Source organism: Solea solea, chromosome 13 (assembly GCF_958295425.1).
Source record: "Solea solea chromosome 13, fSolSol10.1, whole genome shotgun sequence".
Lineage (NCBI taxonomy): Eukaryota > Metazoa > Chordata > Actinopteri > Pleuronectiformes > Soleidae > Solea > Solea solea.
The window spans coordinates 15,231,494-15,249,820 of NC_081146.1; the positions used below are offsets into that span (position 1 = coordinate 15,231,494).

At 39.3% G+C, this 18,327-nt stretch overlaps 2 protein-coding genes across 3 annotated transcripts in view; both read right to left on the reverse strand.

Moving 5' to 3' along the window:
• Positions 1-11,286, reverse strand: part of LOC131471125 (ankyrin repeat and IBR domain-containing protein 1-like) — a 31,206-nt gene extending 19,920 nt beyond the window's left edge. Inside the window, exons 1-6 of one of the 2 annotated variants that reach the window (XM_058647454.1) lie at positions 10,821-11,286; positions 8,474-8,758; positions 7,248-7,548; positions 6,358-6,540; positions 5,094-5,211; positions 2,649-2,857 (exon numbers count right to left, since the gene is read on the reverse strand). In XM_058647454.1, the coding sequence (XP_058503437.1) occupies positions 2,649-2,857; positions 5,094-5,211; positions 6,358-6,540; positions 7,248-7,548; positions 8,474-8,661 (999 nt within the window). In that variant the 5' untranslated portion in view covers positions 8,662-8,758; positions 10,821-11,286. Of the gene's footprint in view, positions 1-2,648; positions 2,858-5,093; positions 5,212-6,357; positions 6,541-7,247; positions 7,549-8,473; positions 8,759-8,918; positions 9,635-10,820 lie in introns of those variants that run through there. The other variant, XM_058647455.1, reaches the window with a different exon arrangement.
• A 2,402-nt stretch (positions 11,287-13,688) lies between these two features.
• Positions 13,689-18,158, reverse strand: LOC131471378 (eomesodermin-like). The gene is made up of 7 exons (XM_058647896.1): positions 17,918-18,158; positions 16,254-16,844; positions 15,998-16,152; positions 15,505-15,626; positions 15,097-15,255; positions 14,814-14,875; positions 13,689-14,728 (listed from the first exon to the last, which is right to left on the reverse strand). Exons 2-7 carry the CDS (start codon positions 16,781-16,783, stop codon positions 13,942-13,944), a joined length of 1,815 nt encoding a protein of 604 aa, XP_058503879.1. The 5' UTR covers positions 16,784-16,844; positions 17,918-18,158; the 3' UTR covers positions 13,689-13,941.
• Between the last annotated feature and the right edge of the window lie 169 nt (positions 18,159-18,327).

Consider the following 18,327-nt stretch of genomic DNA (forward strand, 5'->3'; position numbering starts at 1 on the left):
CAGAGCCATGACAAAAGATACCATCAGGAAAATACATCCTACAATGTCAAAATATTAATATTAATTGATACATCACTAGATCGGCCAAAGGGTAAAACATTCTCCAAACAATTCTCCCAATTCAATATCAGAATCAGTTCAAACCAGTTCAAGAGTTCAAATCACTTCACCGAACGCATTATTTTAACTAAATCTTTATGACACTTGTTTTGCTTTGTGATTTGATGCAAATCCAGATTCAGAGCAGTTTCAGAACATTTTTTTTTCACTCTTAAACTCCTCAGTTTTGGTGAACCTGTGGCAACTGCAGCCAAGGTTTCTAGTCAGGTTTCTGGTCTTGGTTGAAACAGGTGTAACAGTTGGAGCCCATCTTGTTGTGATGCACATTCTGAAATGTATTTCTACTCACCAGTTGTTAAAACCGGTTATCAGTGTTACTGTAACCCCTCAGTCAGCTTCAACTAGTCTTGTCATTTGGCTTCAACCAGATATTTGTTTGAAGCTGCAAAAGTACAGCTCAATGAATGCGTTTAATTTTTCACACCTTTCTTGTGACTGGTGTGTATGAAACTACCAACAGAGCAGCAAGTTTAGAGCAGATGCCCAAACCAACAGTCACCAAGAGTATATGTCCCTATTCTAATGCTTGATGTGAAGATTATTAAAAACGTCTGATCTGTGGCTTCTTGGATTTATGCATTGCTCTGCCACCACATGATTGATAATTGCGTGGACAAGCAGGTGTTCCACTGCAGAGTCATAACTGTTGTGTATATTATTTTCATTTCACAGTGACATGGTAAAAAGCTCAAAACAAGTAAACCAAAAAAAAGGAAACCTCCTGCAAATAAATTGGAAATTGAAAACATTTTAACATATCTTTAGGGCAAGCATTAATTAGATAATAGAACAACTGAATTTGTCCTTGTATGCAGCTGACCTCCTGTGGGACATTGATTGTTATCCAGCACACCTGATACCCTCATTGGCAGTCTTCAAAACAAATTGCCAGCAGCATAAAATTAGCTAAAGGCCTCATTTGGGATCCATAAAAACACAGTTGACAGGAGAATGTGCATGTCCTTAATGAAACACCAATCTGTACACTATCATTCTAGAGACAGAACACTGCTAAGACAGATGGTGAGGTGGCCAAGTAAATTGCAAAAATCAAATATGGGTAGCATCATTATTTACACAATTATGACTCTCATTCACATTTTTCTTCATATGACACTACTTACAGATCCACTTGATATGATAAATGTTCCAAACAGCCAGTAAGAGAAGTAGCAACAATACATATCCTTTTACACTTACATCACCAAGTGCTTATTTAGATTTCATGTAGTTTTTTAATGGGACTTTATTACACTGGAGACACCAATTCATCTGAAATTCACCATCAATTGTGACAAGGATATTAATACATGCTGGGTTGTGGAGTTAAATACCAGGTTTATCATTGGCATTGGCTGCTCAAGTTTAATGTGACTTTTAAAAGCTTCCTGCACAGATTTGTGCCGACACCAATGATTTTTGTGTATGCCATTTTCAACTTCTGCGCTCGCATACACTCACAGTATGGATCCTAAGTACTGATTTATGAGGCCCCAGGTGTCTTGGTGCAAGACACTTTGAATTACAGTACCTGGCATAACTTTCTTCTTCTGAGGGAGAAAATCTGGAAGTGCTAGACAAGGTCAGGATAAAGGCAGGGCAATAAAACATGGAAGTTGCTAATGCTCTCATAGCTGTGGGTCAACAAGGCTTCATGAAGATCTTGCAAACGTACATATTTACAGCTGTAAAAACAACAGTGGGAAAAAACAGTCCCATTTCTATGACTCGTGGGAGCTTGTTAAAATAAAATACTGGTTTGTCAAAACTTACAAGATGCTTAAATCTTTACTTTGTAGATCATGTTTGATATCCGAATGTGGTAGATGTAGAGTAACAACTATTAGAAAACAAGCCATAGCAACACATGCAGCTTTGCATCATCATATTTTAGCCAATTCAGTGTCTTCCTATGCACTGTAAATTAATTTACTAATTAATAAATCTGTCGTGTTTTAAGCAGAATGTTTCAATAGAATGTCCTCTCTCCACGTATTTTATTCTATTCTATCCAATGGCCCTTTGGAGAGTTCAATGTTACGCACTAACACCACTTTAAGAAAGCATTGTAATACCATCTTATATTCAAAACTTGCCACACCATAAGAAACAAACCATTAGTTCGTCCTGCTTGTGTTAATGTTTTAGAGAGAGGGGCAACTGGGAGAGAGGCCACTGGCAGGAATACTAATAACTGCTGGCAATATTAGGCTGGGAAATAAAGCAGTACTTTGCAGAAAGAGTGTGGTCTTGAAAATTCAGCGAAAAAATCTGTGACACTATAGGGGCTCAATTTAAATAAACACTGGTACAGAGTTTTTATGGCTACACTACCGGTTACTTTCAAAGTAACGTTGTTGCACAATTGCCCTGAAACATTTTATTTTTTCCTTTTTTTATATATATACATATATATATAACAACTTTATTGATCAAATTTTCAAGACTTGACTATTAAATGAGCACAAATCCCCCCCCCCCCTAATTTTTCAAACAGTACTGACAAGGAACCTGTGGAGACATCTCACCAGAGAAGATTCGTCATCGGCAGGCATGAGGCTGATTTGGTCTGGGGAGGTAATGGAGGAGCGAGGGGTGCGTGGTGTCCTGGGCGATGGCAGGGTGTCCCAGGCATTGCAGCCACTTGGAGGTGGGTTGGGCATTTGAACACCTGAGCGTTGACAGCATTCCTCCGCATCAATCATCCAGGCCTCTAAGAGCTTCTCTCTGTCCCAATCTGATGCAAAAAAGTAAAGACAAAAGTTAAGACAAATATATTTTAATTCACTAAAAATAAAGCATAAACATAGAAAATGAGGGGCATTTTATTTTAAATTATGCAGGATGAGCTTGGATGACAGCCGAGACAACAATGAGCAGGGAGTCAAAGAAAGTAAAGTGCTAGTTAAAAATCCTGTTAGTTGCTAATAATAGGGCTCTGACTTATATTTACAGGGTTCATAAAAAAACTGTTTGTAAATACAGACTACATTTTACATGTCAACAATAAACATGTCAACGTATAGCAGAATAACCATTCGACAAGATTGCTTGTTCTCAGATTGATTCTTGTTTCAGCCACACAAATTACATTAACATAAAACAGTTTGTTATAGTCTGTACAGTCTGACATATTTAGATGGTACTAGGAGTACTGTAAAATTTGGTATACACATTGCTGAATACACTAAGCCCACATAAATCCCATCTCAGTTGCAAATACCACCTAAGTCTTTCAAACAACCAATAACAAAGACCTGCTACCATCTGTTTTTTCTGCTGTAGAATAGCTGTTCCTGCTCATTTGTGCAACAAACAGCTTTGAGAGCTTTTTTGGATGAATATTGAATGACCTGTGGACTGGGCTAGAGTCCACATATTCTGGTGAAAAAGTCCTTGTCTATAATATGAAATATGAGCCACTCAACTGTGCAATTAGGCCAGTTAAGAAAACTTTAGACATGTTTCACGACCAATCAATTAGCACTCTAAGTCAGATAATGAATATTTCAACAACTCAACCCATCTCAATTCAGTGAGTGTGACACCATCCTCTTGATTTTGGTCATTAGAAACATTTTCACATTAAGTCAAAAAATTTGCTGGGAAATATAAATGTTAGTAGCACAGGTTGACAAGCTTGCAGCTTGGAAGGAAAGCACCACCACTGTGATAAGAATACTCAAAATATGTTATATGGAAATATTAAAGAAGGAAAGAGATTTCTAAAAAATCCTAAAATGGTCCATCCTTATTAAAGAGATAGGAAGCACGCCCATGATGTAGGTTGACTAATATAGCAACGTTAGCTCCCAAAAGTATGTCTAATATGTGGCACACATCCTCTACAGCCAGACACTCAGCCCAGTGTATTAAAGAAGGGCATTTAACAAGTAAAGATTAGCCCCAATCTATGACACATTTTTGAAGTTTACTCTTCCACAAAGCAAACAGAATTAAGTAGAGTGAAGGTTTTTAAAGGCTTAAAGTCAAGTGCAGTTAAGTGAAGCCTGACTTGACACAATCATATATGCAGTACTTGCATGAGATAAGCTGTATGGATGTGGGCATTATGTTTGGTTGTGGATATGTTAAATTCAAACTTAAAAAAAAAAGAAGCCTGAAACGTAGCTTCTTAATTCATAGCTACCATTACTTCAAACCAATGTATTTAATACAGCAACTAAAATTTTACACCCTGTGCATCACTGCAGACTTCAATCTAATGCTTTATATTCCCATTGGCATTAAATCTACATTGTAAATTTACTGTTTGCTTGAAAGCAATCATGCAAGTGGAAAAAAAGGCCAATTGATTAGTTAAAGACACATTGCAGAGCTTTCCGGATGCTTTTCATGTCTTAATGACATCAGCGTCAACATGCAACCATGTATTTGGGATGGGCAGAAATTAAGCTGCCTACCTGCATGCCATCTTTACAGTCTTAAAATTAGCAAAAAAAAAAAACATAGTAGCTACACAAATGTAAGAAAAGAAAAAGAAAAGCATAAAATAAAGAAATGTGTGGTTCGGCATGTTTGCAGCCATGCCAGCCAAAGATCCTCAAATATTTGGCCGAGGACAAGCTCAATAAAACACCATTTAGATTGTGTCAATAACATGCTCTGCTGAGCGCATTATGAGGTACATTCTTATAGATAACAATGGCTGTTTGCATTGTGCTTGTTTCACTGCTTTGAAATCACTGAAGTATAGCAGAAACTTAATATGAGACAAGGCCTCTTTAATCCTCATACAAATAAATAAAGGACAAATTTAATATTAGATGCATTCTTTTCAAGTAAGCAGCAAAACAGGGGGCAAAATAATATTTCAAGGTACTTGGCTTAAATTGAGCCAGGCAAGTTGGAAATATATGGTATTTGATTTTACCGCTATTCAACTGGGATCTTTTATTGCCAATAAGGGCCAGAAGATTCCACGATGTGAGTAACTGTGTTTTTAACTGTACCATGGGCACGTAGCAGTGCCTCTGCAGTGAAGAGGGGGGCCTGCAGCATGTCAGCCGTCTCCACTATCAGCATGTCCTTCAGCCTCCGCAGATCTTGAGGTCGCAGACCCTCATATAGCTTAAAAAAGGGAGCAAGGGAGAGAAAAAAACGTTGTTAGCATGGGAGGTAGGGAGGATTATGAGGAGAATATGAGAGGAGGGGATGACTACTAACACTACACACAAACTACAACAGTTTCTATTCGTACAAAATAAAAGTTTTACGTTCATTGCTTATTTAGCTAAACCTTACACCGGGTCTACAGTGGAAGCATGTGCAGCGCGTGGCAGCTGTAGCAGTGATCTGCTGTATCCCGAGCAGCTCTGTTGTTCGTGCAGGGAGCTTATCTGCTGTGGAGCTGCTGTGCAGCATCTGCTGTTTTGACATAGAGTTTGGCTTTGAAAATCATAAAAATACATATAATTTAAATACTCCAAATGCTCTTCTGTACTCAACTCAATACCAAGACTCTTTTTGTTGAAAAACAAACAAACAATGGCTTCATGGAACTAAAAAACTACAGTGTTTTTACTTTGAAACAGGAACAGGACATGCTGTGTTTTTGACATATGCAGTGCTGAAACTGAGGCGAAAGATCATTTTCACTGTCTATTTTTGCTATGAGACACATATACCCAGTATAGGGAATAGGTTAGAGGTCTCAGACACACCTGGGACACTCTCATCAGTTACATGTGTGCCTCAATGAGGCAGAGACAGCAAGACATTTCGTGCTGCAGACATGCTGTTCTAATAAAGGAAGTTGTAGGTCTGTATCAGTTCCAATATTGCATCACTGATACAAGTAGTAGGGGTGGGATTTTTTAGGCGTGTGTTTCAATCAGTCTTTTGAAAGTCTTTGTCTCACTGTGTGATCACTCACCACTTACTCACCACTATTTCTAACAACAGTGCATTTGTAACGAGAAACAAAATAGTTTAATTTCAATTATCACTTATTAAACTAAATAAAATTTGGAATTTGGAAGGTTACAACTGCATTGTAAAGAAGTAACATCTTGAATCACAATTCATATAAATTTAAGATAAATATAAAAGAAATTGTGCTTTTACGTGCACTATGTTTAACAGCACAGCATCATTAGCACCCGTGTGGCTCTCATTCAATGCTCTTGTATGAAGCATAGTACATATACTGTCACCAGCTGAGGGGGACAAGGCGAAAGCTGTAAACCCACTGCCTCTTGATATGTTATTCTCTACCTCTCTTCGGTCAAGAGCTGCATACTCTGCCTCTATACCATCGGCCTCGGGGGCAGTCGAAAAGACCATCTGCGACTCCAGGCACAAGGCCAGCTCCTTGCGGTGCTGCTTCTCTGCACAGTCACACGGAGTCTCGCGGTTTTCATTCTCTGCAAACAGGTCTGCTTCTCTCTGCACCAGCAACTAAAAAGGAGGAAAAAGAATTGGTCTTCAAATCATATTGTACACTCTAAATGCAGGAAGTAACTGGCTGGCTAAGGTAAAGTGAAACATGTAAAATTATATATACATAAAAAAAGGAGATAACTACTGACTCTAATAAATATATAATAATTTTTTACTTCATAGATTGGTAAGTTTGGTCTTTTTCTTTAGTACCTACTTTCATTGTTTGACCATGAAATGAGTATGTGTATAGCTGCTGTGTAAATTAATCATTCATCATTAGATGACAATTACACAGCCGGGATATAAACAAACTTCTTTTCAGAGGAACACACAATGATAGCTTAATTAATCTAATTGACTTTTATATGTGATCCAACCTGCCTGAGGGATTAATGTAAAATTTCTGTGTTGCATGGCATCTTCCCTAACTCACCAGGGACATCTTTGGTCACACTCAATAAAATGAATGTGTGCTTGCAAATTACTGTACCTTTCCCTGAATTATGACTGCATCTAACACCAGGACACACACTACCAAAAATGCCACAAATACTCCCTGTACAAAATGACATATAATTAAAGATCTGTGTTGGACCTTTTCTCTTCCTTCCCCTCACACTGTTCCCTGTTGTAGTGAGACTCTTCAGTTACCATCTACAGAGCCTTTGATCTATGTAATGATGCTCAGGTTGATAAATATCCACAGGGCTTTGTAACCTTACCTCAACACAAGACTTCATCCCAGAGGCAGCAGCATAGTGCAGACAGGTGTTTTTCTTGTTGTCTGTAGTGTTGACATTAGCACGTTCATACTCCCCATGATCAAGCTTTGCTCCAGTCCATGCCAGAATGATTTGTAAACATTCGGCACGACGCTGTTCGTCTTCATATGGCCGTGAGATTCGAGGATGTAGTGCTCCTTCTGAGATCAAGATTTGGGGCCCCATGCAGAGAAGGTGCAGAGATGTCTCATTGTGCACATTACGCTTGTTAGGATTTCCATCTTTGCTTAAGAGAAAAGACCTACAGGAGAGGAATAACAATTAATTTGTCATTTTTGCTCATGGGCCCATAAACAATGAGTGGCAAGCTAAAACATTTTAGTTTTTTACATTGTACTATTTGTAATTGTGAGCTAAGAAACAACCTCTTAAGCATGTAAGCCAATTTTTGGACCCACCACAAAAAAAAGTTGAATATAACCAATAACTAACATCACTGTATTAAAACTGCAATCTAAAATAATTTTACTTGCTACTTACTTGCAGTTATTACACATTAGAGATCTATGTTGAAATACATTTCACTACAATTCAGGTGATTTATTATCCGAACAATCTTATCTTTCTAGAATTCTCAAAATGTTGGTGTTTTATGACAAAAATTTGATTTGCTTACCCATCTTAAGATGCAGAGCAATATTTTTCTAACACTAGATTTTCAATTTAAGAGTTGCCATTTTGCAATCACCAAGCATTTGTACATGTTATGTCCAAAAGTGAACAAGCATCATATTTGCAAAGAAAGGAAATTGCCAGGGAAAAGAAAAAGGCAAACATGCAATGTTGTTTGCTTGTTGTGTGGGAAGCTCTTAGAGTCCCATTCTATTCCATCGCAGCATGTTGCATTCCTGAGAGCTGCTGACAGATGGCTATGTGGAGAGACAGATGGGTCAGAGATATAGGGTTGAAACAGGAAATGTTCTCTTCTGATACAACAGTAAGGTAGTAGATTGGGCGAGTTGATCATCAACACACTGCTAAAAAAGTAAAAATGCTCAAAGTATATGGATTGTGATATCTCAACAGAGACTACATAAGCAAACATTAATTTCATTGAACAAAATAATCTGTAGCATGGCAAAAGCAATCTAGCAACCCTTAGAAATGCATCTTTCCCTCAATGACAGAAACCAACCCAAAAATATGACACTGGGCCCCATCCTGACCTGAGTAAGCGCGTCATTGCGTGCTGGGCAGCATAGTGCAGCGGCGTGTTGTGCTGGTAGGATTCTCCGTATGTAGCGTTGGGATCCAGAGCCTCCTTGAACTGCAGGTTGCTCTCATAGAGCTGGAGAGCCAACACCTCATCCCCATTGATGAGAGCCTTACGGAACTTGGTTGCCGTGTTCCCCATCTCTTCTCATACTGTGGGGTTCAAGCTTTGACTGACACAGCAGCCTCTGAAATCGCCTTCAATTTTCTCAAGTCTACCTTACCAGCATGCTGATGTCCTAAAAAATAAGAAGAAAAACTGGTCAAACTCCTTTTTGGCAACAAGGCCTTACATGAAGAAAAACAGTCATGCTCCAATTGTAAACTCCAGGACAGCAAGCTAGTATTTCTATCAGCATTTCATTGAAAGCAGCCCTGCATCTAAAAAGTATTGATTACCTCCACTCCCTCTGAATCAATGGTTTGAGATGCATCTCCAACGTTGCACAGGTGGCTCTGTCACAAGCTCCTGTGTAAGCATCACCACTGCAATGTATTCTACCTCCCTATAATTGTTTTTTTATTTTTTGCTTAGAATAACCATCAGAGAGCCAACAAGCTCATGCAGAGAGAAGGACAAGACTTCTTCTGGCATCACCAGGAGCTTCCGCCTCTCTGTGCCAATGCTGTCCATCCTACTGAGGGCAGGAGTCATTTGAAGCAAGAGATCCTCAACCACAACATGCAGCAAGTCAGCATTTCCCTTCCACCGGAGCACCATATGGTCATGACTGTTAGGCCAGTGTGACGCTTTTATGTATTTTTGGTGCACTGCAGCACAAATCCACACATCATCATCCCCTACAGTGCAGTATGCATGACATAACAACACCATGAATAATATCCTTCTAAACAATCATCAATTGATGTAGGCAATATGTATACATTAAGAAAAAAATGTCAATAAGTTAACTGAATAACACACAGATTATATCATGCATGTTTGGTGTGCTCACACATTTCAGTCAAGAGCTGATATCATTTAAGCTGAAAATATAAACCTGCAAAAACTCCATTGTAGAGTGGAGATAAGTGGAAAAGAGGTTAGCTACAATTTGGACTCAACTTTGTTTCCTCCACCTCCCTCTCGCACTGTCTGTAATACATTAGTCACTTGTTTGTTTTATATTCAGTCACCTCTAAATAATACTGTATTTAAATATGTTCTATTACTCTAAAAGGACATAATATGCAACTAACCCATATATCAACCAAGTGTTGTAGAGAGTTCTTCTTGGTCTCCAGACCGGTCTTTCTTGAGGCCACTTTTGGTCTCTTCGTCACGTCTTGGTTTAGGACACATTTATACTCAGTCTTGTCTCTGTCTCTCAGATACAAAATTTCGTTTTTAAATCAAGAGTCTAGTTGAGACAAGATTTATTTGAATGAAGCATTCTTGTGACTGGATGGAAAACTTATGGTACATACAACAATACTATTAACCCAACAGATAAATGCCTTTAACTACTGTTAACTTTACTGAGGGAGGCCAGTTATGTTGATTTGAGCTCTAACAGCTCACTTTAAATACACAACAGCATCACAATTGTTGAACTGTTATGACCATATATCCACCACAGGAGCAAAGAAGGCAGAATGGCACATGTTTACTGACCTTGCATCAATAAATCTTGTGTAAAATGTGTGCCATGTGAGGACAGACATCGTAACCACACAGACAGAGGACAGGGCCGATAATAATGTCCCACTTAGATCAACACCGGATTTCTTTGGAACAGAATTATAAAACCTGATGGCACACATGTAAGTCGAGGAGGATAGTCTTCAACTCTTTCACTCCTTAACCTATAGTGTGACAGTACTTAACGACACTCCCCCATAGCAGCGTCAACCAACGGCATCTAACTCTGGTTAAAAGAAAAAGAAAATGAAAGCTGAAACATGTAACTTGTCGTTGTACTCTTCATGCAGGCCTGGGTTGTTTATCATTGTCGCTAGTTAGCTCAGCCCGATAGCTGTGTGTTGTGTAAATTAATATCACGCTTTGTTTCGTTTCTGATACGCGAGTGAAACATTCATCAGTCACACGACCTTAGTCAACACTGGCTGTGTGTTTGTTGGGAAGCCCGGTATAACTCACAATAAATGGCCTAGCTTGTCAGCGGTTATGTTATTCAAAACAAAACAAAAAACATCATGACGCTAGCATCTGCGTTGGCTAACGTCAGCGCATACGACAGTGGGTCAGCTAGCAAGCAGGCTAACCGTGCTTCTAGCCAACTTAGCTACCACAGTTAATAAACTCGCTGTAAACAATGAGTAACACATATTTGGACTTACACCGACGGTTCATCTCGCTCTTGTCGCCCTGACCTCGTGAAGTGACTGTCAGTCGATAAGACGACAAACAGGACGACGGTTGATGTAATTCCCCCCGTGTAAATATTACTCAGTTACAGAAGTGATATTCCTGTCAACTCTGCGCTCACTCTCTGCTGTCTGTTCTGTTGCTGCTATTTGGGTTGCCAGGTTTCAACAAAATCCCCGAAGCAGGCGGAAAAACCCAGCACTGTGTTTGTTTTTTTACCCCCCTAACAATAGAACTGCTACATTTACATGTGACCAGCCGTTTAGTATAGATGTGCATTACACAATCCAATTCTACTTAAATAAAATTCAGATTTTAAATGTAAAAATAAATGGAATGTCACAGGAACTTCCTTCCTAAAGATAGGAAGGAAGTTAGATGTCTTTAATTAAACTTGTACATGCGTATTTTCCCCAGAAAATTCAGTTGGAAATGATGAGTCATGTTCAGTACTATGCCCTTGTCTTCCTCTAATTATATTCCAAATTCAAAGTTCTTAATCCACGGTTCCGCTCTTGCCTTTGACTGTGCGATCGACCTTCCCTTCCTTTGAACTGCCCTCTCAGTTCAAAAGAAAACGTGCAGAAATAGTTAAATACAGTTCCAGACATCCACAATGTGATTGTATGTATAATGACTATTCTCCTACATTTGAATGGAAAAAGTTACATAATTTTCCTAGGCAGTATGAAGTTGTGGATATTTAAAGACTGCATTGTGCATAAGTACAATGTCATTAAGGATTTATGAGATTTTCATAGGATAAAATTAATTGCAGTAACACATATCTAGACTAGTGTGTGTGTACATGTCTTTAGTAGGCTGTGTGGACCAATTGTCAAACAAACCTATCTTTGTAAGTACATTTTGACCTTGTGAGGACATTTTGGTTGGTCCACACAACTTTAACAGGCATTTTTAAGATTAAGACCTGGTTTTAAGTTTAGGTTAGTTTTGGGGTTATGCATTTAGTTTTGTGATGGTTGAGGTTAGGGTAAGAGGGTTAGGGAATGTATTATGTATTATGTATGTGTCATTTACATTTTATTAAAATGTCCTTAATTAACAAACAACGTTCAGCGCAGTCAAAAAAAAGTAAGAATACATGACAATAATAATCATAATCATTCTAACAACAATAACAGCAACAACAATAGACTAAATATGTATACAAAAGTCTTAAAATGCACCCTGAATGCATTAAGAAGTCTGTTATCTTCTTTCATTAAGGTGTAATCTCCCTCATCTGTCAATCCTTGGATAATCAGAGGTCACCATCACCACCTCCATCAGCATTTTCCACTCTCATTAAACTCTGTCTGCTCACCAGTACAGCAGTTATACAAGTAATAAATCAGACTTTTGTCAGCAGTGATGATCTTTATACAATCATAGTTTTTTTTTTGTCTTCAAAAGTAGGAATATCGCCACAAACAGTAGTGTGCTTTCTGAATGTGTATAGATCCATTACTCCTTATTACTCCTTATTAAACAATGTTAGAATTGTGAATCTCTGATGTGTTCATGGCAGTGACTGTTTGCAAACTGAACTATTGGCTGTGCGTAAAGTTCTCATTGACCACGATTTGTGTCAGCTCCTTCTGGATTTATCTCAGAAGCTCTCAGCTTCTATCGCACCTCAACATGGTAATGGCTGTGAGTACAATAATACACCACTAGAGTGCGTCAGAGTCCACAGAAACAAATAGTATGCACGTAAGACTGGGTTTTTTAAGCCCTCCTTCTGCCTGGACATGGAGATGAGATAGTGATATTCCATTGAATTACAAAATGACGTTAATTTATTTAAAAAAAGGGTGGTTGAGTCAACTCCCCTATTCCTCCTCTTTTCAGCACTCACACTTTATCATAACAATAACTTTGTTTTCTCTCCCTCTCCCTTGATTGTGATCTTCCTCTCTGTCCCCTCTCCCTCTGTGTTCTTGTTTTACAGTTATCCCCGATTTCAGAGGCTCAACACCACAGCTCAATTACTATAACTATTACTGTTACTATATATTATATAGCTACTCATTGCTGCTAACATTATTATTATCCTCATCCATCCTTCATCTACGGCTTGTCTTTTTCTGAGAGTCACATGAGCTGGAACCAATCCCAGATAGCATTTGGAGCAAGAGGCATGTCACACTCTGGACGAGCTGATTTAATTCCCGGTCTCTATCTCTCCTCCATCTTTCTCTCTCCTTTCCGCTCTTCTTTTTCACCCACATCTCCTTCACTAACCCCCTTCTTTTCCCCCTCCTTTCTCTCTTCTCTCCTACCCCAACCAGTTGAGGCAGATGTCTATACACTCTGAGTCTGGTTCTGTCTGATATTTCTTCCTGTTAAAGGAGTTTTTTTCTCTCTCAACTGTTGCCACGTGCTTGCTCATTGTGTTTCTGTCAGGTTTCTCTATAATAATTGTAAGGTCTTGACCTTATCATGTAAAGTGCCTTGAGATTTCATTGAGGTTTTGGCTCTTATGTGCACTGAACTGATAAGATGTGATCAGCAGTAACGTTGTGAGTAGTTGCTGGTAATACGGAAGTGGTGCAATCATATACTCGAGAAAAACTTAATGTACTCACCAGTCAATAATATGTCAATTGAAAAAAAACTATGTTAATGTAAAAAAAAAACACTCATATGCTCCACAGAACATGTGCCTTTTATTATCAAACAACACTGAGCATAATATTCTCACATCTGAGCGTACACACATTTCATTTCAACAGGCCTTCAATAAATAAACACACGATTTTAACGTAAAGCCGAATACAGTAATGTATGCAACAATAAAACCCAATAACAGCGTTATTTAAAAAACAAATTGGGCCTAATTAAACCACTGCTTTGGCACCTTTAAAATTGTAAATACACAGTTAATATGCCAACCTCTTAAGGTGGCAGTAATTGTTGTGTCTTATGATGTCATCATTTCTCCTTGATACTTCGTGTGTCACCGCAGACAAGAAACAAAACCAAAACAAATGATGGGCGCACACATATATATAAAAAAAAAAGTAACAATATTTCTTATTCATGATGGCAGATGATGAACCATCAACATGAGAACATGAGACCAAACATTTAAGTGGCTGTGTAAAAGGAATAATAAGCTGCCATGGCTTTGGATGGGGGGTTTTCCTTGCTGTAGGGGCTACTGTTGGTGGCAACTGAGACCAAGTCCTCACACTTTATATCAGCAGGTGAGTCTGCTGTGCTTGAGCCGTTAAGAGACAAGCGCCTTCGTTTGCAGGCCAGAGCATAAGAATCAGCCTTTTCAAATGAAAGAGCCGCTGACTGTGTCTCTGTCCAGGTGGAGATCAGGCCTCCGCTGCCGTTCAACTCCTCCTCAATCTGTGGTTTAACTTTGTCTGAGTCTTCTGGGAAACCAGCAGTGGGACTGGGTCTGGGAGACCAGGGCAAACTCGCAGTGACCTTTCTCTGGTATGGTGCTCTTGACCCCCACCCTGCAGACATGGTGCTGAAAGGAGAGTCTGGATAGTAGCTGAGAGCGTGAGACGTATGCATGGACAGGGATTTGATACTGTAAGGAAGCAGAGAGCTTGAGTATTCGGTCTCATAAGGTGTCAGATCTAGCTTATTGTTGGTATTCGTGCTGTTTCCCCCTTGCTGCATGGAGGTGACAAACCACCTCTGTGAAGCGCCGTCTTCAGACTGAGGTGAGAGGAGGCTGTTGGTCTGTGGTACTGCTCTTTCGCTGTTGTAGTACCGATTCTGTGGCAGGTTGTTAACAAATTGTTCCTGGAAGAGGGGCTGCATGGTGTAACGTGCACCGGGGACAATCTGGTGGGCACGTGGTGAGTCATTTGGAGATGGTGTGAGGCGATCATTCTCTGAAGCTGTGTACATCCTTAAAAAAAATACACAAGTTCAAGAAAGGCCAGTGTCGATTTCTTTTTTATGAGATACCACACAAAAGTATAAAAGATACTCACGAGTCATAGTTATCTCTGAATCCTTTGGCAAAAGGATTGTGATCGATTTTCAACTGTGTGATCTAAAAGAGCAAAAACAGAGGAATGAGCGGCATATTCATGGATGTATAGAGATGCCAAGAGAACAGGTCATGTCAACTCACAAAGGCAATTGCAGATTTTCATCATTCATTTTTCATTCATGTCTAGTTAGAGTTTCAACAATAACAGTTACAAGTTTGTCAAAACAGCATGCAATAAGCAATTTATATTGTAAACTAAAAGAATAAAAAGTCATGCTTACATCAGTGTTCTGGTAAGCAGTGACTGCAATGAACTGGGTCTCTGGGAAAGTGAAGCTCTCAGTTTTAATGTCACTGTTAATGTCCTCCACTCCTTCCTCCGTCACCTCCACGATGTGCAGTCTGGGCTGGTACTTATGCAGTGACTGCAGGACAATCATCTGCACACACCATAGATGTATATAAGTCAATCCATATTTTTGAAATAAAATATATAATATCACAATCGACAGCATCAATTAAATTATTCCCCTGCACAAATTCTACTAAGACAACTTAACATCCAAATATGAAATCCAAGTGACAAGGAAGAAGAGAAAAAAAACCAAGATATTTTATGATATTGAGACATTAAGACATTCAACCAAACTAAAATAATTTTTTCACTCACTATTGATGATTTTACAGACCTGTGAAGTATTGTGACTGGTCCCTTTGTTGTTGGTGAGTTTCAGTTTACTGAAGGAAATTTCTTGTCTCATCCAGTGAGCCCCTGTGTTTGGAGACTCTGGGTGGATGTACACTTTGTTCCCTGCAATTAAAAATAAATGAATCAGTAATGATTGAAAGTGGGCTTTTATTTCTTTGAGAAATTGTGTTCAAATGGCATGCTGCTGCATCTCAACTCCTTGTGAGAATAAGATAATGAGATCAGTCTTAGACATTTTTCAAATAACAAATCTGCCAAATATATCCTGTAATCTTTTTGTTTTTTATGAGAAGCAAATGACTGAAATAAAATCGAACGAAATAATTGTTTATTATTATTATTATTATTATTATTGTTATTATTATCATTATCATTATTGTTATTATTAGTATTACTATTATTATTATCATCATCATTATTATCATTATTATTATTATTATTATTTTAATTACATAGTTTCTCTTTTATCCTACCTTGGCTGCTGTTGTCAGCTTTCCCACATGTCACCCACTTGCCACCCTGAAATCTCCAGTGGTTCGGATCCGCCAGGACCACCTCAACAAACACGTTGTAGTGCGCAGTCAGACTCAGACCAGCTATGTTAAAACTGAGAAATGGGAACATCCGTCTGCAAAACACCAGAGGAATAAAAAGAAAATGAAGGAAGTCACTTATTTGATTATTTATAATAAAAGTAAAGTTGCGTGTCCACCTCTGCAGACTGCTCACCTGCCCTGTTTGGTGATGATCATCTCGGTCTGGTGCCGGTGGAACTTGAGCCACAGCGGTCGGTTGCAGAGGTAGACCTGGGGCCTCAGCCCGGGGCCGCCGCTGGGCAGAGTCATGTTGCCGAGAGCAGAACCAGAGCCGGTGTATGGAGGGTAGATGCAGCCGGGGTTCTGGCCGAGCTGGTACGCCGAGCTGAAGTGACCACGTCCGGCTGTGGGTGGAGAAAACCCCGCGGGAGGCAACACGGAGCCCAGGTGGAGAGATGATGGATACCTGCCTGCGCTGGACGGCGCGTAAACCGTGCCGCTGGAGGTATAAGAGATAAAAGAGCAGGGGCTCGCTGTGTCCGAACTCTGCTTGGAAACTGTTGGAGGGATGTAGTAGCGGTCAGCAGTCTGCAGCCCGTGCTCCGAGTACCTGCTGCGGGATGCCAGGTCATCCACATCCACAGCTGCTGGAGACTTGCGCGTCTCCTGCGCTGCCTCCTTTGTAGAGGAGAATGTGCTGTTCTCTCCTTCACCGCCGAGCATGGCTGTTTTACTTTTCCCCGGCGGCTCAGATCAGAGGTTAAACTTGCTGTCGATGATCCCGCTGCCAGAAACAGTCAGAAACAGATTGCAAATGTAAAGTCATTGTCAGAGTCATTAACACCTGATCGGTCTGTTTTTTACGCGTGTTGATTGTAGAAAGGCCGAATATCTTGGGTGTGGCTGATAAAGGTGTGACACCAAACTTTAAATGTTTACATTTATTCTTAAAAAGACAAATAAACAGGGATTTTCTACAAAATAAAATACAGGTCATTTTTGAACACTTGGTTCATCTATTCATCATTTGATCGATGTGTTCATTTTTATTGCGTACATTTTTTTAAATGAAAGTAAATCGCTGCAACAAAATGAATGTGTAGTCGATTAAAATGGGGTGAAGTGACGAGCTGTGCTTGATTTGGATGATGCTGGATGGAAGGTTTCTTATAATGTTGAGTGAAGCACATATTGTCTGGTTATAGTTCCAGTTTAATATTGAAAACATATTCTGTATTTATATTTTAATATTCAGTGGCATTTTTCTTGAGAATCTAGTGTAAATGCCAACATATTCACCTTTAAACATTAACGTGCTATTGTTAAATTACAAAATCCTTACAAATAAAAAGGAAAAAAAATAAATCACTGTGCCTGCTTGTTTCAGGCAATATGTGACTTAACTTGATATCTATATGCTTCGGATGTGATGCTGTTAATCCTGCGTTGTTGTTATCATTATTATTATTATGCAGAGTCAATTCTATCAGATACGAGTCCGTGTCCCAACGGGGCACGCGACGTGAAAAGGGGGGAAACAGGCAATTATTTTTCCGTTTGAGGAAACCTGTGATGTTTCTTGGATCAGACAGTTCACTGAGGCACAACAGGACATATTTAAAATACCCGAAAAAATAAAACAAATATAAAAAGAAAGAAAGAAAAACAAATAATGTGTCATCGAATCATTTTCAAATAACGTCAAATATCAAAATATTATTAGAGTTTGTTTTTATACCCAGAAAAAAATATATAATTTGTTTTTTATCACATGGAAAGCAGCTAAACATAATATATAAACAAGTAATTAAATGGAAGCATACACAAATACATAAACAAACACAATATAAAACTTACCAGGCGGTTACTCCTCTTATTCCTTCAAAGAACTTGGATAACACGAATATTCTAAGCAAACTAAAAACTTCAGACAGTGTCAACCCTGTGAAGCTGAGCCCACGGCATCATGTCTTATGTTGCAGTCGTGGATGGAGTAAAAGTTAAAACCTGAGCCATGTGGAGGCGAAGTGATGAGAGAGAGAGACAGAGCAGAGCAGAGCGCACTCCCACTTTCACCGCTGCTTTCTCCTTGTTGTGGCCATGAAGCGCTGATCGCAGCCCATTATCAAATCTCCCTCTCATCTCCTGGGGAGGGGCACGAGATCCTCGGTATCACAGCCAAGGTGTACGAGAGCGAGGCAGCTTCCCCACTCATCCGTGAATTGTTTCTTTCCCAATCATCCCCAGAAAGACATCATCACCACCAC